Genomic DNA, 24,510 nt, shown 5'->3' on the forward strand with positions numbered 1-24,510 from the left:
CTCCTGTAATCATTATCAGCCCTGCATGTCATGGAGTCGCTGGCAGAGATTTGCACCCAAAACAGGTTAGATACAGTAGTAGTATTCTGTGTTGTGCCGCCGCCCAGGCTCTGTGACCCTAATAGTGACCCTGTACAGCTTGGAGGAAAGAACAGAAAGTGAAGAGGATGTGATAGAACAAGAGGCCATAGCCTAAAGCTAGAGGTCAGGAGTTCAGATGTAATGTAGGGAAGTTTCCCTTTGCCGAGGGAGTGGTAGATAAATGGAAAGGTCTCCCAGCAGAAGTTTTAGGGTTTAATACATTGAGGGGATGTATAGAAATCCATTCTGAATCTAAGACGAGACCAAGTACTGATAAAGGTCTGAGTCTTTGTGTCTACCAGATGGGCCGAATGCTGTGTTTTTAAACATGTTTATTACTGTTCTTTCTAATAACCATGTATTGCGTTCCACGATCTGTTGTTTTCAGCCCACGTCACTCGCGTTTTGTACACAGCACAGCTTGCTCCTTGTTGAAAAACAAACGTTGCTGGAAAAAACAAGTGTCCCGGGCGATAATATTTTGATTTTGGCTTCTAACATACTTTCCAGTGTAAATGTCAATGGGGAATCTTTAAATAGGACAAAAGTTACACCAGCAGGGGTAGGACGTGAAGAGCCGTCCCGGAGGGACTTCCAAGGAAAGCACGGGGCCGACGAAGGGCTGTCAAACGCAGCGAGCTCCTCCCCCTCCTGTGGGTGTAGCCCTGGTGCAGGAGGTGATTGGTCCGTGTGACATTGATTGGCTTCTACATCTGTGCAGCCAGGAGAGCGGGGATTGGCGGTTATGGGATATGACGTCAGGGGACAGGCTGCTTAGCCACCCATAATAAAATACCAGGAATAGGGAGGACAAAAAATAGGAGGCTGACCGGTCAGGGCTCATAAAGGGGTATCGGCTCCCCAACAAGGGGCAAAAGACGTGCAGACACCCTCCCGGAACACATTAACACGGACCAGCCTGGCACGGATTGGCAGTGGTGGCAGCGTTGGACTAAGAGATAGTAGAGGGGTAGGAGAGGAGATTTTACGGTCAGATCGGAGATCAAAGGTAAGAGGGCGATCGCCAGATTAAAATATGTTTCCTGGGATGATTGATTCTGAGGCTAGTGGGTTAACTGGGCAATCGATCTGTATTATTGTAGTACTTATGGGGGCCACCAGGACGGCTTGAGGAGAAGTATACCAGAGCACTGCCAACTCCCATCACTCCTTGTATGTCTGAGCGCAATGGGGGTTGTAGCTTGTGCACACCTAGGCAGGGGTAGCAGCTGTCCAGCCCTGCACTGTGCCTGAGCCATGTGTGATCTTCTCTCCTGCAGATCTGTGCTTGCCTTCCATTGCCGAACTAGAAGGACCCTGGTTCCCCAGACATGTTTCCTCTGGACTCTTCCTGGAATATCTCTTTCGCCGGCTGCGGCTTCCTGGGGATCTATCACATTGGGGTTGCCAGCTGTCTGAAGGAACACGCACCTTTCCTGGTGGAAAATGCTAGAAACATATACGGAGCCTCTGCTGGTGCGCTGACGGCCACTGCTCTGGTCAGCGGAGCCTGCCTGGGTGAGTCACATCTGTGGGTTATTGCTCTGCGGGTTTGCGGGGAAAGACCTTTCCTTGTTCACAGGTTTACCGTCTTCTCAGAATATATTTTGCCGAACAAAATCAGTGACGACAAAGCTTTATTTGCTGTCAGATCCTGAATAATAGCTGAAAGGGGTAGAAGTGATTCGTTTTACCTCCAGGGCATTTACCGGGACTTACCTTTATAGATGTCACATTTACTAAAAACCCGGTCTCTACAAATCTCACCAAATATATGCTTATCCCTGATTATTGAGTGATCTCGCCTATTGATTATATTATAGACGCATAGAATGTGCCGGAAGATCAGACTCATCCGACCCATCTAGTTTGCCAGCTTTTCCTGATATAAGACTCGGTCCTTGGTCTGGTCTTGTTCACCTCTACCACCTATACCGGGAGGTTATTCCACTTATCTACCACTCTCCCAGTAAAGTAAAACTTTCTACACCTCTGACCTTCTAGGAACGATACATGTTATGTATTTTAGAACTTTCTTAAATGCACTGATAGTTTCAGATTGTCACCTGTATTCAAGAAGGGGTTTCATCCGGGCTGCTCCGATATAATTATATCGGAATAGAATTCTACCACATCCCTTGGAATTTGCCCAAACCCTGGCGTGGTGTTTTTGTGCCGTATAATTATAGTACTATTTGTCGCGGATGAATGTGCCAGTCGCCCATATCTTGTTTGTTAGTCATGGGGGGGACTAACCCCATGACAGCATCATTTTGTGTGTGTATATGTATGTATACAGTGTGTATATGTATGTGTGTGTGTATGTATGTATGTATGTATATATATATATATACGCACTCTCCAGCTTGCTCATGTAAGCAGATCTCCCCTGAGCTTTGTGCGTGAGATATGCGGTGTCGTCGTCGTGTCTGCTCAGTTAAACGGTATAAGATAAAATGTATCGCGCATGAGGCGTTCCAGCTTTTTGTTATTGTGTTTCTGTATCCAGAGAATCCGCTTCTTATCAACATATTTTAAATATGAAGAAGAGAAAACGCATCAATATAATAGTTTAGATTCAACTTTTTGTATGCTTTAGTAAATATTCTTTTGTGTTTGGCTGTGTGTGGGAAGCTGTATGTTTACGTAGTGTTAAATAACCACATTCAGCTATTATCAGGCTTTTGGTAATATATTTTTTAAGTAGATTAGCTGCTTGACTAGAGTGAAGCAGCTGTGGAAAAAGAGTAGGCGATTGTCATCCTTCGAGTTACAGGCCACCATGTTGTGCTTTAACCACGCTAGTGAAGGAACACCGGGTCCCCCATCATCGCCTTCTGGGGCCACGTTCCCCGAAGTGATCCATAACCCCTTTCCACCCTGGTGAGACCGAGAGAGGACTGGATCTTCTTGGTCCTCCTCCAAAGAGGGGAACCACTGAGGCCTTCAAAGGGATGAGGGATCCAAAATGTCTACATGCGTCCCACCACAAATATGAGTCTTCAGGGACCCGACTTGCGTATCACAGCATGCAGTCATCCTTAAACTTTATGATGAAGGCATTGCTTAACCCCGTGTTTCCCAACAAATGTTTCTTCCAAATCCATTGATGAACCTGCTTATGGGATCACGGACTTCTTAGGTAAATGCAGGGCCACCATATTAATTTCTGTTGGCCATATCGTTCGATGACCGGTTGGTCACTGAGCTGAGATTACGCTGATAAGCAAAATACTATATTCTACTATAGGGTATAGCGTAACAGAAAAGACCCCGCATGGTATGGATTAGAGCGCGTTGTAGTCTTTCACAGTCCAGGATTTGCATGTATGGGACGTTGTAGTAAATTCCAGGCCGTTACACAAAATCTAGGCAAATAAAAAAAGTTCAACAAATAAGACGCTGAGAGGCCTCTTTTGTCTCCGCAAAGCGATGATTTTACAGAATCGGCAGATGTCGACTTAAACCAGTTCCCAATACTGTGGATGGGGGGGGGGCTATTTTTTGGTATGTATTTTGTCCCTTTGTCTTAAAATATGTGAAAGATAAACTTGTATTTGTAATGTAAGGGCGTGTTCAGGGCTTTCCCCCAAATAAAGTACTTCAAACATCACTTTAATTTTGTGCTGTTAAAAGGCATCACGTCAGAACAACTAATAAACCGTAAAATAAAAATAATAAAACGAAGGGTTAACCAATATCTGTCCGCTTTGTGCTGAATAGTTCTTCCATGAATTTGTCATCCAGAGGGACTTACAGAATAGGACACCGAAGAGAAACCAACTCAAAGTTCATTTAGATCAACAAGGTTGGCCTGGAGATTCACAAGCGTGGGTTCAAGGGTAAGAGAAAAGGTCTGGAAGAAGGAAAGCACGCTTAGAGGGACTTATTTGCTAAACAGAGAGTTGTGATGCAATTGGCGAGGAGACGTCTCGCCAGAAGTCACTGATTTAACTATGCATTATACAGGGCCAGCAGAGCCCTTCATAATGAGCAGTGAAGTCGTGGAGTTGAATCTTAACCGGACAACTCTTCTTTTTTAGTGAATTAACCCCAAAGCCCTTCCGTCACATTACTGTCAACCTAATAAAACCGGTATGGGTTAGAAGAATTTCTAGCTGACCGGTAACAAGAGTAATAAAGGGAGGACATGATACTGATTACTAAATTAAATATCACCATTTAAGGTTTAGCTTAAGCCATTAAATGATCATATGGTGTATGGAGGGGGGGATTATGTTTGCTTTGGCAATTTACTCCATTTACAGATAAAAACTCCCATCCGTAGACAGTTGCTAGCTCTTGTGTGGCAATTAAAGCATTTGTAATGAAATTGATAACGATGGAACCTTTACCCGGTTGTTATCAGAGTTTAGCTGTGATCAGTAGTTTGTTACATCTGCTCCTCTTGGCCAATACAATCACCTGTATTAAAGGACAGCAACGTATCTGGGAATGTTCTGTGTCAGCGAGCATCAAGAATCGTCCAAATATGAATCATTATTTAATAGCCCATCACAGATCCCATTATGGTGACTTGTCATCTGTGGCATTCAAATGGTCCCTTTCAATATCATAGCTTGACATAAAGTCGCAGTCACCTGTATTAAAGCAGGAATTTCAGCTCTGATATACAGTACCATTTAAGGTGGTCTGAGAGAGTCTCCCCATTCACCATAAGAGTTGGGATCCAACCCTGAGAGTTTATTCCCCGGTAATTACAATAATCTTTTTTTTCTATTACCTGGGCAGAGTTGTCCTTTTCAAAAAATTAAACGCTTTTTAAATTAAACTTTTTTTTTTTTTTTGTTTTTTTATAGTTCTCTTTTGCAACATGCTACTCCTACATAATTGTATATAATAATTGAACTGCTTTACTGGCATGATCTCCACTGTGAGCATTGAGCTAGCGTCATTTGATCACGCGTGTAACACAGCTATGAATGTAGGCTTGGTACATGGCGTATTATTCCTTAAACACCATTTACAAGGTGAGCAGCCGATCGGCGGAGATGACTCTGCAACGTGACCCTACTTTATATTCCTGATCACCAGGTGACGCGTGGTGGCGCCGACAATGGGCTGTAAAGAGGGCTGGAGGGGTTATGCTCGGCTGCCTGGCCTGCTTCACATCACGCGGGGTTAATGGGGTGGTTGAAACAATGTGCAATAAACCATTTTGGCTCCGGTTGTGCGGATTTTCTCTGCTGATTCAGCACAGCGGACACGGTGCCCAGTGCTGCTTCCCCTGATGCAGAACAGTTGTTGGCTACATAAAAGTGGGTGCCGATGTCCCAGCCCGCCGAGCCCAGATAATGATGTTCTACTATAAATCCCATTATCCATAGGCAGGCAATGCAGTAGGCATTTCATGTGTTGCCGATGGGGAATAGTGACCCGGTTACCGGTAAATGGCGTCTCTATCCAACGCTGTTGGGTACCGTCGACTATCACACCCGGTAACAAATAAATACATGTTGCCTAATATTTGTTCCAAAAAGGGGAAGAATGTCTCCTGCGTGGCACGTGACAGGTTAACTTTAACCACTTCCCTGCCAATGTGACCTGTGGCTTATGTAACCGACGCACATTACTGCAGAAATTCTGAACGAATGTTGAAAAATGTATATTTATTTGAACTAGGTTTATTTTTTTTATTTTTTTTCTTCCCTCAAAATCAAATATAATTGCCAAGCGCCAGCCCGTGGAGATGAATAATATTGCTTAGATTGTCTATGTATTTATTTAGGTAGCTTTGCTAGCAGCTGTTATGAAACGCAGAACAAAATATTATTAAAAACATGATTGTAACAAAACAAACAAAAATAGCCACTTTTAAATGCTACAGTTGCTAGAACCAAAATGTAATTTAATGGTGTCTGATCACAAGGGGTTAATACTTCTACACGCTGTGGCTGTTAAACTGTAAACATATAGGGTTTAAAAGTATATGTGCCACATTGAGCCTTTATTTGCCATAATCGTGGGCTTTAACCTGCCCTGGCATCGCTTGATCTCTGCATTGAGCCCGGTGGAAATGGACGTAACTTAGTTAAGCATTCCGGGCCCCACGTTATAGGCGTAGCAAGGGGCCCCCAGGCTTATCTCTGCCTACAGAGGTAACTGCCGGTCAGTAAACTCACTTAACCCCCTCCTCCCCCCTCTCTATCCGAAGTGTAACACGTAACACAGCACCGTGGCCATATGTACAAAGCATGGCGTGCAGGCAGAGCTGAAACTGACTGGTTTTTACTCTGCGAATATCGCTTATTTACGACTCCACGGGACGGCTGTCTCGCTTACTCCATGGGTAACGTGACAATGATTTCCAACCTTTAATCAAGGAAGGCTTGAGTGAGCCAAGCATGAGTGTAAGCTTCGGTTTTATAATCACTTGAGCAATTCCTCACCCGTGAGTAAGAGGCCAGAATATGCTCTTGGAGCTGGGTGCGCGTGAAGTGACCTACGTCAAACGAAATGTCACCTGCCAGCGCACAGACTGGCCCTCCGCACATGGCAGCGCCCGGGGCGGTATTTTTAGCCGTGACATTATTACAGGACGCCGTGTACGGACGTTTCTGCAGGAACGTTACGCTAATCCAAATGATCTTATAAAGACGAGGCCTGTCGCTGTTTACGCATTAATAACATTCATGGCTTTACAATAAAGGATAACTCAGTGATCTGACGTGTGGATCACACGATAAAAGAAAAGGTTGACTTGTTGCTATAGCAACCAGACAAATGCTTCAGTCAGCAGGTTAAGACCACTTTTCAAGCTTTGCACTAGAATCCCATTCTATACCTACACCCCATCGAGTGGATCCAGACACAGGAACTAAGACGCCCCTCACGGCTCCTTCAGAAGCATACATTTATTTTGTATTGTGATCTTCAGGTGTGTTTCTTGTTTTTGTTTTTTTTCTTATACCATCTTCAAATAATGGTAAATTTGTATAAATTTAGCAGCCGGAGACATGAGCTGAATCTGTAGACCGTAAACTTATGCAAGGTGTTTCCATGGTTACTGCTTCACATTTAGGACCCTGTTTATATATGGCCATTGGAAGACATTTTGTTTGTGCTCTTACATGTTGGATGCAATAGAGTGGAGTGAATTAAAGGTGGTGTTCCGCTGGCTCTGTTGACCTGAACACTTTTTGATAACCAAATACTATTGAAAGTGCAAATTATGTATAAGGTTATCTCATTTATGTTTGTCATGTGGCAGTCCCACCCTGATAGGTTGTTGCCATAGGAACTGAAAAAGTTTCTTACAAGTTTGTGTTTTGATGTGACCAGACATATAGCGGAAATAAGCAAATAATCCTTACACAATGTTCCGTTTAAGAACGCAGTCACCGCGTTGGGACAGCACCTGTAATGGTGAAATGGGGCTTATGCCATAGTTTTGGCTCTCCGGCTGGTCATGTGACCTTGAATAGACTGACGCCTTGTTTACAACACTACGACAAGGACAAGTATACGGCTTCTAAGAATGTATTGATTCTAAAAGTATTCTTTAGCATAGATTGCTGTGTAAAGGTAAACAGGGTAATAAAAAATGTTTCACGCGGTGTCCCCGTCTGTCTTGGTGTAAAGTATATGTCGTTATCTGTTGTTTTAACTGATGTCCTGCTGGACCCTCCAGTTTGAGATTCTGGCCTCGTCCTATAACGTTTCTTCTCTGGAATAAACTTCCCTTCTGTAATTTATTAAATGTTTCTGTCACAACCAATGGAAAGGTGCAAATGGCAAGTGTGCGCGCTATAAAAGTGTGCATCTCTGGCTGGTGGGTTCCCCTCGTTGTGGGGCAGACTGGTCTGGGCCGTGGCTGGCGGGTTCCCCGTGTTGTGGGGCAGACTGGTCTGGGCCGTGGCTGGCGGGTTCCCCGCGTTGTGGGGCAGACTGGTCTGTGCCGTGGCTGGCGGGTTCCCCGCGTTGTGGGGCAGACTGGTCAGGGCCGTGGCTGGCGGGTTCCCTGCGTTGTGGGGCAGACTGGTCAGGGCCGTGGCTGGCGGGTTCCCTGCCTTGTGGGGCAGATTTTGTCAGGGCCTTTGTCACTCTGAATAAATCCACTGCCCAACAATGGTGTACCCTGTGTCTTGACGTATGAGTTCGGTGCCGGCCTCTCACATGTGTCCTGTTTACGTCTCTCGCAAATTCCTGAGGCAGGGAATGTGGGGAAGGTTCAGAAATGCCCAACGCACTTGGCAGTGGGGACGGGCAAACAGGACGGTGCATCTCTAGGATCCGACGCTGCGCAGGCTGACCGTTGTTGGTGGACAAGATGTTCAGCGTGAGATCCATACCATAACAGGGCATCTCCATAGGGATATATTCCTTTACCAGGAACAAGCAGCAGCATCGTGGCCCTGATACATTCTGTATAGTGGTACCGAGTATCCTCATAATGTTCCATTCCCAGATTACAGAAATGCTGCATTGCATAATGATACAGAGCGCCTCCATTCCTCTAATAATTCTACTAAACTGTTTGTATGATTAATACGTGAGTGAGCGTTCCCGTCAGAGCGTCTCATATACTCGTCGGCGGCGTGCACAGTATGAATATGCAGAGAATGTCTGCACGCTTTATAAATTGGAATGCGAGTCATTTTACAGAGGATTATGTAGCGCTGCACTTATATAATCTCTAGATCACGTGTAAGCTAGTGTGTGTGTGTTTACATGCTGTGTGTGTGCTGTATATATTTATAGATGGCGGTTCAATCATTTTATGAATGTATACATAAATAGTTGGTCACGTCCCCGTGACAGTACGCGGTTTTGTTTGTCTGCATAATTAGTTGACATCACTTTCTGCAGCCAAGATCAACTCAAGGTGACTGGTGTGTGTGTGTGTAATATATATATAAATCAATTACTGTTTATTTTATTCAGGGTGATGGATAAAAACTGTATGCTTGGTATAAGACATAGTTATGTTTTTCCCTTATTTCAAGTAGGACAATATGTATGCAGGGGCTCCTTAGGGTCTCGTTTTTTGAGGCTGTCCCTACATAGGGGTTATCACTAAACTAGCAGTTTGCATTATTATTGATAATTTCAACTTACTGGCTTCATTGTGCATTATAGAGGGTCAAGTTTGACTTGCATGAAGCATACTTAAAAGCATAAAACATGGTGCTGTATATAGAAATTCAGGTTAGCATCGACGACAACCTAGGTTTATCTCCCTTTGTTCCAATAAACTTCCTTTATCTGCAGACCTGGAGGCTGCCATTGTTGGCAGTCATGTGATAGCAGGGAAGGTCCCCCCAAACTAAGTCACCACACTGAGCTGATTCTTTATGGCAATGCTAATGAAGTCAGTTCCTCCGTAGATTTTCATTGGTCGGAGTGTCTGGGCGGTTTCGCACAGGGAGTATGATAAGGAGTCGGGGTGTTTGTGTAGGAGCTCAGATAACCAGAAATAACAGAAGCAAGTAGCCTCCACCTGAAAACAATATACAAATACTAGGAAAATGTTTTCAGAATTATTACTGATACTACTAATAAAAATAGTTGGTGGCCTTTCCATTTAAGTGAAGCTTTAAAGTCATTATGCTGTTTGATCTATGCAATATGCAAGGCTAGCTCAGCCCCTCTTGGAAAGTCCCAATTTAGTGAATACACCTTGGTGATTTAACCGATTGAAATGGCCGGAGAAATCTTTCAGGAAGATGATCAATAGGCTACGTGATCTGCATGTCCCGTGTGTCCCCGTTTGATGAGAGGCACACAGGTTGGAATGTTCTCTTGCTGCTGAGATAAAGAAATCTACCCGACTGCACACATGTTTATATATAATGGGAACTGGGCTCTCGGCCAAGGGATTTTCTAAGAAAGCTTTTCCCTAGAAGTGTTTATAGAACATGCAGTGACCAGAATATCCCAGTGAGGGGTCCTCTGTGATCCTCTGTTAATGCGTCTGGCATGATACACTCTGTAATGTTTAATGGTATTAAGCATCTCTATATAGTCGTTCCAGTCCCCAATAAGGAACGACTACCATTGCAAAATAGTGTTACTGCGTATTTCCACGCAGCCTCCGCTCATCTGGGTGCGCTTGCAATATTGCGTAGTGTTGTCTAATATTTCTGCGTGTCTGCACCCTGATAATATAGAATGCTTTGTTTTTTGAGAAATTACCATTGTCTTTCCCTTTCAAAGAACACGTGTTATTGTATGCTTGATCTATGCATTTGATCTTTACAGTCCCTGTGCTGCACCGAGGTCCCCCTGTCCAGGCTGTAGCGGCATCCTTTACAATTACCTTTACGCACATACCGGCTAAGTGCTGCTCCCGCCTAGTAATCCAATCCCGCGTATACCCAAAGTGCTTTGAGCATGGAAAGCGCAGAGTTAACTTCCCCACCAATATTATTATCCTGATTATAATGAAACTAGCGGGATTCTATAACTTATTACGACTCAAACTATTGGATGTTAACCCTTGCTACTAAAACAGGAATTCTATACAAATACAAATACTTCATTTTTGGATGCCCATAATCTCGAAATGTTGAAATCTGCGGTTTTGCAACCAAGAAATATGTCAAATATTTGTATTTCTCTTGATTAGGCTTGGCGTAAAGTCTGTGAATATGGGAGTTAAAGGACACCAAACATCAAGGAGGAGTCTGCCTTTGGCACTGGCTAGATGATTTGGGCTAACGGCAGAACGCGGGGCAGATTGTACCGTAACCTTATTCTCTATTAGAGGAAATATGTGCTGGCAGCCTAGCGCAAGAGCTGCATGTAGTTTTAAGATATATTGGGTTATGCGGTTTACTTTAATATGACACCGTTTTTTATCAAGACTGTTAAGTAAACATTGGTTATATTAAAAATAAGAGCTTGAAAGATAAAAAATCAAATTTAACTTTTCAGTCGATTTCCCCCGATTTGTACAGAAACTTCTTGGGTCTGGCATGAAAACTTGGCCTTCCTTGTTTCCTACCTTCACAATAATACATAATAAATAACAATAATTACATTTTAATATCCAGCAGAAAAGATTCATAGTTACAGGAATTAACTTTTTTTTTTTTTTTTTTTTTTTTTTTTTTACCTCCGATATGTTTTTTTGTTTTTTTTTTGTAATAGGCAACTTCATGCAGAGATGTTAGAAATATATGTTAGACCCAGAATGTTAGAGTGATCCGGTTCATACGCATTCGACGTTTCCTACAGATTTAGCTAGGCCAAACATGGTACTTCTCACAGGAGCTACCCCCTCATTAATTTAAGCCTGTGAGAAATGTTTCATCTCCCGGCTAATCACATAAAGCTTATTATGTAATAAATCCCTTCGTCTCACAACTTTTACTATGCAGAATTGGCTGTTCAAAATGCATACTTGAAGACCTTACAATGTCCTCTCGGTGGACATGCAGTAATTCCAATACACGGGTGTCGCGACCTGAAAACAGAATTATTGACTTCTTGGTTGGTCCAACATAATGCACCATTCATGGTCTGGCCAGACACGAGGTTGTGTTGGGTGGGCAGCCTTTGGGACACGGCTAGACTTAGGCCAACAATCCATTTGATGTTGGCGACTGATCGTGTTCAGGTAACGGGGAGAGACTTTTCCAGACTACTCTGCGGATGGAAACGTATGGGAGACTGCTGGTCTGTGACTGACATTGCGTTTCTTTGGAAGGGGAACAGTTGGTGTCTGAGCATAAATTCAATAATAGCACCAACGTCAGTACAGTACAGTCTAGTACTAAGTGTGCCGCAGGCATTTCTGCTACTAAAATGTCTTTCCAGAATGATCCAGCTCCTGCCATGTAATCCTCTGATCCCTCTGTCAGGACTGTGATATTCTCTCACCGGGCTCGGTACTTGGACACGCTTCATGCCCTTTGCCCACACATGGCGTTTGGCCAGTACATGCTCGCAAACCACAGCTGGGTTTTTTCCTTCTTCTGGTGATGGGGGAAGTTATAGTTAAAGGCGCTGTAACCCTTCAATAATAGTGTTACTACAATGACCTTTAGGTTTATCTTTTAAAGATCTTTTATCTTATGATTTTTGTATGTGTGTATATACCGGTACATATATATATATATATATATATATAATATAATTTTTTATTAATGCAATTTTAGAATTTAACAATTTCATTAAAAAAATAAAATGCATGTTGGGTGCGATTTGCCATTACTGCTTCCCTTTTCTTAGATATAATATCTCACTTATCGTCTCCAAGGAGCGCTCTGCGTTGTACTTTAGAAATGACTTCTAGAAGACGTAGCCTCTCTTCTGGCCTGTACTTTAAATTGTGACTGTAGAGCTTTGCTGTGATTATACATCAATAAATGCTTAAAATAAAATGTGAAACAAATGGTTATAAATTAACTGGGAAAAACAAAAAGACAGGTGCAGTAAAATTCCACCATGGCTTGTCTGGCCTCTCATAAAGAGATAGGCATAAAGCTATCCTGAATCTAAGACGAGGCCAAGGAAGAACGGGCAGACTGGATGGCCTGAATGGTTCTTGTATGCTGACAGATTCTACGTTTCTCAACAGAATTTCTTTAGCACTCCAGTATGTAATATAATAGCACACGTAAGCGAGTTCCACCAAAGCAGATTAGGGACAGTGAAATCAGGACTGTCCCATGGAAACGGGGACTGTTGGGTGGTATTCACATACACATGGCTACATTGTCTAACGCATAAACAGGCCCTTTGCTCCTGTTGCTTTCAGCACTTTCTCTCGGCGAAAAGGCTCGTATCCATGTCCTTATTTTTGGCCTTCGGCCGAGTCACCTTTGAACAAGCCTAGGCCTGTTCCGTATTGTCACAGGGTATTTTGTAACGTCTGGCACCTTAACTGTTTATTTCAGCTCCCAGTAACCTTTCTCCATTTCTACCACCCGTCGGCCACGAGTAATCTCAGTGCAGCGCCACCCTCGGTACGCTGGAGCCCCCGGAAGCTGAAGAAACCCTTCCGAATTTAGCTCCTCAGTGTATTATCCCATCATATAGCGAACTAAATCAATTATAACTTAAGCATCGTCTCTACCCTTTTAATTATTTGCTGTGGGCTTTATTCATTCAAACGTGAGATAAAATAATTAACATTTCCCGGGTCCCTGTGCATTATTAATCCGTAGCTTGGTGAATTTCTCCATCAAGAAACGTGAATGTATAGTTACATGAGTGCCCTCGGGCTTTCGCAGAACAGACCTCATGACACATGGCTAAAATGGTGAGACTGGATACTGTTAGTTTAGTGAATAATCATGTGTGTGTAAGATATATATATAATTATATACATACTTTTAGTCATCGTTCAGGCAGCTAAAACACATTGATGGTTTATCAGTGAGATACGGAAAGACCCCGCGTGGTAACGGAATATTGTGTGATACATGTGAGTCGATTGAAACAATAGGGCTGCTGCAGAGTTATATGGGGGGAATCGGTGATCAGAGCCTCGGTGTTCGTCAGGTAATCTCCCTGGAGCTGCCTAATTTCCACGAGATCAAACAATTAGATCAGTGTATCGCCAGCAATGTGATGCGTATTACCCTGAAAATCCTGTTTCTTTAAGCCTCGAGGGCTGGAGTTCAGCCGTCCCGAGGAAACGGCACCCAACGTGCATGCTTCTCTTATTAAACACAATTTTGTAACATTATGTAAATAAATGGGTCATATGCTAAAAACGGAATACCTGAAATGTATTATATCAGCGATTAAGTGAAATATCGCGCGTTTCCGCCGTCTTCTGTTTACACGCGATATTTCAATCTTAAAATGTTTGCAATACAATTGTAACCAACCAGTTGTAAAATTTAATTTCCTGTTGGCCCTAGTCTTAAATCTTGCAGCAAATACGTAAAAAGCATTTTAAAATGATCAGCTGATAAGAAACTTTTTGTGGATTACGTGCTGGAATGCAGTCGTTATTAGGGGATCATGGGAAATTTGCATAAAATGACCCAGTTACAGGTCTGGACCAGCCATTCGGCACACTGGGCTAATGCCCCTCTGGCACTTATCACGCCCTGTAGGGTCCGGCCGCTGGCTGGATACGCCACGCGGTGTGAGAGTATAAAAGCTCTTGTTCTCGGTGTGTACATAGTCCGGTCTGACATTTGCTATTTGTTGCAGGTGAAGCTGGTGCAAACATCATCGATGTATCCAAGGAGGCCAGGAAGCGGTTCCTGGGGCCCCTTCACCCTTCCTTTAATCTGGTTAAAATAATCCGGCAGTGTCTTTATAAAACTCTTCCGGACGACGCACATGAACATGCCACGGGCCGGCTCGGAATATCCTTAACTCGTGTATCGGATGGCGAGAATGTTCTGCTGTCAACGTTCAACACCAAGGAAGAGCTTATACAGGTAAATGGGGCAATTAACGTGGTGGGATAGATTGAGGGGGCTGGTTATCACTTTAATAATTGGGTGCCACCTTTCATCCATCCAATTATATAACTCATACTGTTCAGTGCCCGCCTCTAACGAGTGGCACAGTAGACACTTCAAATAATCACCTAGTATTCTGCAACAAAGAAATTACTGCTCAAATAACCAATCACATCGTCCCTTGATGAATAGAATCGTTACTCGGCTTTAATATTATACCTTCTGTGTTTCAGGCTTGTGTCTGCAGTACGTTTATCCCTGTATATTGTGGGCTCATCCCTCCGTGCCTCCAAGGCGTAGTAAGTATTCTCCTTCGTGTACCGTGTGTCATTTGCTGAGCCTGACTTCAGCTTGTTGGTTTTTCCAGTTTTGTTGCCGCTTTCTAGCCATGGAGATTAAATGAGATTTGACAAGTGGCTTCAGTAGGCTTTGGTTGTCACTATCCATTATTTTCACATGTAAAAGGCCAGACTTTTTTCGCTTCTCAGCTGCTGTATAGAAGAGGCACTTATATAAATTGTGTCATATGTTTTTTGTAGGACCATCTAACAAAAAAATTCTAAAATCACTCTGGTTTTATGGCTGATGAATTTTCAGATTTTATTTGAACATTTTCTCACCAATTTCAGATTTGATTTTGTCCACAGCCCCTATGCATTGCTTGGCCTTTAAGCCAACGGGGTCCGGGATGACTGTAGTAACCCGTACACCCCCGGTTAACACAGAGTATGATAAGCGGTGTAAGCCCTATAACCTGTACCATCGTCACTTTGGACCATTTATACATGTAATTGACTCACCTTTTCTCCTCGCTTTCTCAGAGGTACGTGGATGGGGGTATTTCAGACAATCTTCCTCAGTATGAACTTAAAAACACCATCACAGTGTCCCCTTTTTCAGGGGAGAGTGACATTTGTCCCAGGGACGGCTGCACAAATATCCACGAACTCCGGGTCACCAACACGAGCATACAGTTTAACCTGAGTAATTTGTACCGGCTGTCAAAGGCGTTATTCCCACCGGAGCCTCAGGTAATGGCGGTAGCATCTGTTAATCTACAAACCGATGAAAACTAATTGAAATCGTTACATTAGATTTCATATCATCCTCGATCAAACAAACAATTAGAGGATGCATGGAAAAGCATTTGGGTGTCATCTGGGGATAGCCTAAAACGTCTAATTACTGACTTCAAATATCTCTTTCAAACCTTTTTGCAGGTCTTAAAAGACATGTGTAAGCAGGGATACAGAGATGCTCTACATTTCTTAAAGAGGAATGGTAAAATATTTTTTAAGCCATTGGCTTACTTTACTTATGCTCAGTGGGGTCTATTCACTAAATGGAGAGTTAACAGGACAAACATTAGCAAGCTGCTCTTGCACGAAGGGCTCTGTATAACTCATAATTCAGTGGACAGTGAGACTTTGAAGAATTATCACTGATTTAACTGGGGATAGACCCTTTATAATGTATAATGAAGTCAACATGCTGGAACACAACTCTTCCTTTTGTGAATAAACACCTATGTATTGCACGATCTGCTGTTCTTCTGCCTCCTTGTGTTTGCTATCATTGGTTTCTACTGCAGTCAATTTCCCCAACTCCATATTCCCCTAACTTTACCATTAAAAACATGTTTGGGCCACAGAAATTAGTGAAGAGCTTCTAATGATTCCATCAGACATGGATTTTTCCTTGGTTAGGGAAATGTATCCCCTCCATTATTAACCCCTTTAAGAACCATTGAGGCAGAGGCATGAACTTGGCGTTTAAAGACACTTGGGGCTAAGACTACGGCATCTTTTTATATTGCCAAAGGCGGCTAACGGCTTGATCTCTAGGTGTTATTGAGTGGAGTGGGAATGTCACAGCCATAGTGACAGTGATAGTGTGGCATACGCTGAACCAGGTCCGACCCAGGCACTGAGCAAGCTTGCCAAACCTGTGCGAGAGCTGAGCCGGCACGCGTTGGGAAGTGAGCTCGACGCGCTTTAGCCATTTCTGCTTCTCCCCTATTGATGAGATGAGCCAGCCTGGGTACCGGTCGTACCCTCACCCCCACCGCTGAACTGCATCACAAATAAATAACCGGAGCCTCGTTTTAATTATTTCGTTTATGGATACAGTGAACACAAGCATAATCTTTTATTGATATTAATATATTCTTTTTTTCTGCTGGCAGGGCTTCTAAACAGACCACAACCTATGAGAAGTCTGGCGATACTTCCTCCTGAAAATCCATCCAATCAGAATGAGGATGAGAGTGAAGACGAGAGGCAACCTACAGAAAGTTCCTCTCTGGAGGCAGCCGAGGATCATATATTTGAACATTTACCACAGAGACTTAACCAGGGTAATTAACAGAGTGAATGCCCCGGGCCGCCATAAAAACACAGGAAATATACATTCCTCGTGATTCTTTTACAATACGAGGCAGGGAGATGGGAATGGATTTTTCCCTCTTTTTGCGCAGTGATGCAGAGGGAGGGACGCGTGATGACGTAGAACAATCTGTCAAAGACAATGCGATTTCCCAACTAACCTGAGGACTCCTCTGTCTCTTTTGTTTAGCACTCCTGGAGGCCTGCAAAGAGAAGCGCAGCGTCTATCTGTCTATATCTAACCTCTTACCGGTGCGTTTGGTATCTGCTGTGATGCTTCCCTACACTCTGCCTCTGGAATCCGCCGTATCGTTTACGGTCAGGTAAGAAATACATCCAGGCCACTTACGGAGTAATAGAAATAGTGAAAAAGATAGATGTGCACCTAGTATTTCTTTGTATTTATTGACAAACCAAAAAAAACATTACCAACAAACAGGAGAACAATTCCTGACTGCAAAATATGGACAGATTACTGTCTGTGCCGGAACCCCCTCAGCTATGGTTTATGGGTTCTATGTGACGCATAAGTCTTCTTTCATTATCCGTGCTGTACATACAAGTGAGCCAGGAATGTTTTCAAGCTGCTAACACAATTGTTATCAGGTTTGTACGTGATGATAAGGTGCATTGGTTATAATAGTTTATCATGTAATAAAACATTTACTAAATACAGATCTAGAACACACGTTTTAATTCCCACCCCTTCTTATTGTCCTAGACTTTTGGAGTGGCTTCCTGATGTTCCTGAGGATATCCGCTGGATTAAGGATCAGACGCGGAAAGTGTGTCGCTTTGTTTTAAGGAAGGCTACCAATAAACTGGGAAACCACATATCTGCAAGGTACTGGTGTTTTGTATTTATTGTGCATTTGTACTATTTTGAGATTATTATGGCCTTTGTGAGGACGGACCTTATTATCCTATACACATAATGACGTTATTATCCTATACACATAATGAATTAACAAAAATAAGCAGTCAGACCTGTATGCCATACTAACCAAAGATGGCCAATAATGTATTCGTACAGTCAGAAGGCCTTTTCTTAAAAGCTAAACTATTTTTTAAAAGCATTCTTACTTACTCCGGCCTAAAACTTTTGGTTTTAATAGGAGTAAATTTACTATGAATGTCACAGTAAGATTTGTAGATGGTTAGTGGATACAATAAACAAAGCAACGTCATTTTTTATAGCAGTCTGTTTAATTTTCTTTTTTTGTTTCACACCCAGGCTTTATTACCATCTGGAGCTGAGGAGAGCACAGAGTCTGCCGGTTCCATTGGTTTTTGGAGCCAGCGAGTCTTTACCAAGATGGGTAAAGACAAGCAGCTCCCTGATGGACGTGATGCAAAAATGGGAGGAATACCAAAGACAGCTGATGCCTGGACTCTTCTGTATTAACGTTAACATGAAGGCTTCACTGTATCATCACGAGGAACCTGAACACCCTGAAATACCCATGGACCCTAACAGCCTGCTAATGGTGGAATTGGCCTAAAACTGTCATGAAAACTAGCTGAATATTGCAACAGTGGAGGCCCAACAAAGACCTAGCAGTGGCTGCATTGAAGAGGTGGTTGAAGTAAACCTTTACTGAAAAAAAGCCAAATGGCATAAACGGGTCCATGACCATTATCGGGCACGTTCGTGGTGAAAGTGGTCATGTTTGAGTGAGTCTTCTGAGGGCTTAATGTCATAAACCCTTGTCACCTCAGTCTGATAAAGGCCTAGTGGATTTAATGGAGCCATTTTTCTGTGGTCTAAATGTATCTGAAGGACCTTTGCGAGCAATGCATTAGTCTAGCGAAACCATTCTAAGAAAAATTCTGAGGCCTTGTGGGACCAGGTCAACATCTTCATAATTGATGCGCTGAAAAAGGAGCGGGTGTCTTTTGTTTCAAACATCAAGTAGTTGTTGCTTCAATCTATCAGTTGCTTGGACCCTGGGTCGGAATAAAGCAAAGGCAATGCAGGACTAATATATATTATAATATTGGCTTGGGGTTAATAGGAATAATTAGAATCCAAAGCTTTCAAGACCTATCATACTTTGATTCTGTGCAATAATATATCCTTAACACAGCCACTGCCAAAATAGCTGTCACACACCCTTTATTTTTATACCTACTCCACCGAAGCCTGAATTCTGTCTTTATGAGATAGAATTGAAGCAAAATTGTATTACTTGTAAAGTATACATATAAATATGTATTAATTTATTCCTTTATATTTCATTAATATTGTTTCTATCTTTTTTCCTTTAACAAATGCAAACGCTAATTTAAAGCATAATTTTTGATTTTAGTTACATTATTAAAACAAATCTTAAATGATGGCAATGATATAAGAATGTATCATGTAGTGTGATATTCAGAAGCTGTTGTGTTGTGCTACTAAAAATGTGTAATGGTGTTTATCGCTTTACAGATATTTTACCAATCCATGGAGGCTAGATCCAGAGTATAGTATAGCAATTATGCTATAACTTACAAATGAGCATTTTTCTACATGGTAGAATGTTTTTAAAGTTCAATAATATGTACACGGATCTCCATACATTTCAAACTGTATATGCTATTCTTAAAATAGCTTGGAATATATGTCTTCGTTTAAGGGATAGTGGTGATGTTTTAAAAAACTTCTTAGACACCTTACCTGAGGCATATAAACCCCAGGAGCCAGATAGCCATGGCTCAAAAAAAATGTATTTTATGGAGTCCAGTATTGTGTCCTATATATGTAATGATCTCTATAGGGATCATGTGACTCCCAAAAAAACAGTTCTATGTAATGTAAACTTTAATGTAAACAAGCCGGGCATAACTGCATTTCTTATGCACCATTATAATTTTATTAAAGTACAAATTTCTAATATAACCTATATTTTAGCTATATGTTGAAACAGATAGGAGAATTTCTGTCTAATCGTTCAGTGGAGTCGTTAAGTTTATTCCCACATAAAAAAAAATAATAATAATTAATGCCAGTTGTATAACTATTGTTTTTTGGCATGATTTTTATTAGAAATGAATGGTTTAACAAAAATGTTAAAACCCCAGGCATGGTTACAGGATTAATGCAGATTGTGGGACGGGAGTTCTGTACTAGACTGGAATTGAATACGTTAGATGGAATATGTTAAAGTGATTTGAGGTAAGCGGCCTCACCTTATCGAGATGGTTGTAGTAAGTCATCGATCGATGAGACCTCGTGGAGAAACTAGTAATATTTTTTTTGTATATCTTTTTCTCGCTGCAGACATTAAACTTGGCGCTTATTTGGCGTTCCCATCACTATGGTTTATATTTGTTAAAGTTGACTGCAGTTTTTACAGAACACTAGTCCGTAGAACTAAATAATAATCAAACCATAAAGGGCACCGATTGCTGATCGAAAATGCCACGAGCATGTTGCCCCACCTAGTGGTCACATTGTGTAAAACCGCTACAGCTTTTAAAAATAACTTTTTTTAATGCTGTATTTGATTATTATTTCATTTCTACAATTGACAGTGCTTGTGTTTTAGTTTAATATTAGAACAGACATTTTAACTTGGTCGTCTAGTTTAATTGTTCCACGAGGGAGAAATGACTGTTTCTAAATGTAAATCGGCATGTTGGTTGTGGGTTTTTCCTGGTTAACTTCTGTTGAATTTTGCTAAAATCCTGATGATAAATGAGGTCATTTTTTTTTTTACTAATATATTACTTATATTATGCCAACAATTTACGCAATGCTTATAGCATATTTAAATCTAGCGGACTGTAATGGACTGTAATTCTCAGCTGGCAGAACTGATTTGACATCGCTGTTCTGCACCGATTGCCCTTATGCTCCGCTGCAGTTAAGACGTACACCAACAGGCTGCGTTTTGGGTTTTTTATTTCCATTTTAAATGTTGCGTCACAGATACTATTAAAGCACAACAAGGGTAAAACATGATTTTTGTACAATGCTTGTTTGTTTGCAGGTTATCTTGTCATATCGCAATCAGTTGTTTTGATCTGGCAACCATTTTCATCCAAAACACTGGAATTATGCTAATTTGCATAAAAATAGCAATTTGCAAATCATTCATTTAGTGCTTTTCCTACTAATTTATTGACTCTTCATTTGTATAGAGTTGTCATTTTATGTTCTTTTATTGTACATAATGCTTATTTCTTTATGTAATGTTTCTGTATCAGTAGAATTGTTTTTGTTCTTGTTGTACCTCAAAAGGTGTTATCCCTAGACAATGAACCAAAACCACCTCATCTAGGGGGCCGTGCATTCCAGAAATCCTAACAATGTTCTACCTCAGTGAATGTTCATTAGCTATGTGTCTCAAAATTTAAATACAAATTATATAGTAGTCATTTGGTGCACTTGGCCGTTTTAGTGACTGTAGCTATAAATTTAACTATAGTCTCTTTGGTGGAAAAATTATTTTAGGATCCGAGAGGTCATCAGAGCTAAAATAATGTATACTTTATATTTAGTAATTGGTATGGTCCAGTATTGCTGGTTTTAAGTTGAATTATTACAAGTTCTGTAATATATAAATACATTTTTAGCATCACTGGAAATTTCAATACTGCTTTCAGGTGGACTTTCTGGGACTCATTATAGAGGACTTAATATTAATATTAGGTACATTTTTTTAAAGAGTCATTAAGCTTAAAAATAAATCTTGAACCTTTAATAGGCATTTACGCATTTGAAGCCTATGCTTCTATCTGACCTTACCAGGAATATATAATGTATTTAGTGGAGAGATCCATATACTTTCGATGCGCTCTTATTTCCTCAAAGTATTCCTTCATGTTTTGGGTGTGATGATTGTCAACAGGAGAAACACTCAATGCCATATACTGCTATTCTTATGATGAAAGGCCTAGTGTAGGTGTGGGGAAACCTGTAACTTGAAACGTATAGGCTATTTTATAGATATATACTTATATATACACGTATATAGAATATTCACTTGTTTATAGACACTGAGCTGTACCCAGATATATGTTCCTTTATGTACCTAGTTAGGTGTCTAGTGACAATTGCTGAGACCTGCATACGCTATGGAAGTGCGGGTACCATAGTATTAAGATATCCTGAAGTGCTAATAATGACAACACAGTAATTATTTAGAAGGCTTAATATTTTTTCTTGCTATATCAATCACCTTTGCAATATCCGACCCATGTCCCGGACACTGGCTGTGTTTTCACCCTGTATGTAATGGACTACCTGATGTGAATCGATAACCCTTTACAACGTCAAATATTGTGCCAATAAAACCAAATAATTGATGCCATTTGCCAAGATGAGAAACTGAAACAAATATCCACAGTGGCTTACCGGGGTCCTTGTATAACAGGGATTATTCTGAACATATGTATGTACTTATTATAATGTTTGTTATATATGTGCATTGTTATAGCTGCACTTTTTCTGATTATTATCAGCTGTTAATATGTAACTGGATTTGCTCTGTATGTAAATATTATAAAAATTGTTTACTGTTTGACAATGTAGTACTTGATTATTTTTTTTTTCTTCATTTCGAATGTTTTAACTGTTTGCATGCCAAGAGGGTTTTAATTTGGGGGCATTTTTTTGATCCAGGGGGCGCATTCCCAAAGTGGGGGGGGGGGTTCTCTGACACGTTCTACACTTTCAGCTACAGCAGCACCATCCTAAGGTTAAGGAAGAGATCCACAATATTACTACTGTTTATATTGCAGGGTCACCAACAACAGCGGCGTGACACCAATGAATACATCCAGCAGCAGGCTATGGGATCCGATTACTCCAAACGGTGGACCAGTTTGATTAACTGATCCCTTGGAGTAAATTAGGTGATATGGCAGCAACAGTAGTAACAAGGCACCAGGAGTAGGTAGACACTGGCACACATGCAGTGGCAAATATTTATCCCTTAGAGCAAGGAAGGAAATTGAACCGCGTAGCAGTAGAGGCAGAACAGGGCTCAGGGCAGGCACTGGCAGACAGACCGAATCCCCCCTCATATTAGAAACAAGAATTGATCACCAGAGTAAGGAAGGCCATTGAGGCACTTGCAGACAGACGCATCCAGCCACAAGTCTGTCCTCTGAAAAAAAGGATTGATTTCCCATGTAAAGCAGGTGAGGGGGGAGCAGCAGTAGGGCACTGGGTCTGGCAGCCCCTTGGAGCAGCACTGAATTCCCTAAATACAGACCTTTTTCAAAAAAATGTTCCCCCAGAGTAAGGATGGTGAAAGTGGAGGAGTAGAAGTAGTTAGAGCACTGGTCCTAGGCAGGCAGACACTGGCAGATGATGGGCACGTGTAGCCCCGTGGAGCAGGACTGAATTTTCCCAATTTTATACATTGTACATATTATAATGGCTGGTTTTGTCATATGATTACTAGTTAGCTGCATTATTAGTATTATTCCCTAATATAACAGGCAACACCCATTTTATTGGTTGAAAAGAGAGGCACACTTTATTAACGAAACATACAGCACATATATAGCCACGCCTACATTGTTTAAAATGCAGTTTAAAATAGTGCCTAAAAAAGGGAGTCCCAATCAGCACACAGTAGTAGCAAGAGTCGACCAATCAGTTTGCAGTGAATGCAGCTGGGCAGGTGACGCCCCCTCTGAATTCCTTTAACTCGGGCACCAATCAGACAAGGAGCTACCTCACCCTTCATATATGGATATCCAGTGATGTTGGCATAGCAACCAATGGGAAAAGGGCCTACTTTGCTGTCTGTATTAACCCCTTCCGTACCGGCGTTCGCGTACTGCGCCCTCCTTTGAAGACCGCAGTATTATTTAAATATTTAAATTCCGTGCTCGTGATTCGCTTCAAAGCGATCACGTGCACGGACTTGAGGGGGAGTGGCTACTACGGATCGCTGGGGACACCCAGCGGTCAGTAGCAGCTGCCCCTCGAGATGCCAGCGTCCATAGCGATGCTGGATCGCGCATCATCGATGACGTACCTGGTACTTCCCGGTTTGTGGGTGACACCCAACCAGGAAGTACCAGGTACGTCATCGGTACGGAAGGGGTTAAATAGGCCAGACAGCCGGGCTTAACATTTATTATAGCGGCTGCTTATAGTAGCGGCTGCTTATAGTAGCGGCTGCTTATAGTAGCGGCTGCTTATAGTAGCGGCTGCTTATAGTAGCGGCTGCTTATAGTAGCTTCTCGGGGACAAACAGTTCACATACAACGAAAAAGTGGTCTTTACCATGGAGGTTTCTGTGATAAAGATAATAATATTAAAAAAAAAAGCTTGTCCACAAATTAGAGGTTTGGGTGGTAACGTCAATGGCAACCTGTCTTAAACTACTCAGCAAGGCCAGTAGAATACCAATATTTATCAGTGAAGAATAATATATGATAGGATGGAAAGATAATAAAAAAATTTGTGTGTTTTGCCCTAAAATAAATTGGTAAAAATTGTCTAATGCAGCCCGTGTAAGTGGTATCTATAAATTATATCGTTTTCAGCAACCGCTCGGCGCCCTTCTGTCTCCTCTGCTCCCTGCCGCCGCCTGCCTCAGCGCTACCCCGACTGCAGTGGTGGGAGCGTGAGGCGTCTGTCTTGGGTGCCGGGGCTTGAAGCTGAGCACCGGCATACGACGTCATATGCTGGTGCTCAGCAGTGAAGCCGC

At 41.9% G+C, this 24,510-nt stretch overlaps 1 protein-coding gene across 1 annotated transcript; it reads left to right on the forward strand.

Annotated features, from left to right (window-relative positions):
- Window positions 1-714: 714 nt before the first annotated feature.
- PNPLA2 (patatin like phospholipase domain containing 2) lies at window positions 715-19,904 on the forward strand. Its single transcript, XM_053448618.1, has 10 exons — window positions 715-1,090; window positions 1,362-1,599; window positions 14,215-14,447; window positions 14,705-14,770; window positions 15,293-15,502; window positions 15,692-15,752; window positions 16,657-16,827; window positions 17,046-17,178; window positions 17,577-17,699; window positions 18,090-19,904. Exons 2-10 carry the CDS (start codon window positions 1,413-1,415, stop codon window positions 18,355-18,357), a joined length of 1,452 nt encoding a protein of 483 aa, XP_053304593.1. The 5' UTR covers window positions 715-1,090; window positions 1,362-1,412; the 3' UTR covers window positions 18,358-19,904.
- The last annotated feature ends 4,606 nt before the right edge of the window (window positions 19,905-24,510 follow it).

The sequence above is a fragment of the Spea bombifrons genome, chromosome 10 (assembly GCF_027358695.1).
Source record: "Spea bombifrons isolate aSpeBom1 chromosome 10, aSpeBom1.2.pri, whole genome shotgun sequence".
Taxonomy (NCBI): Eukaryota; Metazoa; Chordata; class Amphibia; order Anura; family Pelobatidae; genus Spea; species Spea bombifrons.

Bases quoted from the DNA above. Each gene is read 5' to 3' on its own strand.
- PNPLA2 (XM_053448618.1), top strand. From the start codon at position 1,413: ATGTTTCCTCTGGACTCTTCCTGGAATATCTCTTTCGCCGGCTGCGGC. The intron at 15,503-15,691 runs GTAATGGCGGTA...ACCTTTTTGCAG, and splicing joins TATTCCCACCGGAGCCTCAG to GTCTTAAAAGACATGTGTAA. The intron at 15,753-16,656 runs GTAAAATATTTT...TTCTGCTGGCAG, and splicing joins ACATTTCTTAAAGAGGAATG to GGCTTCTAAACAGACCACAA.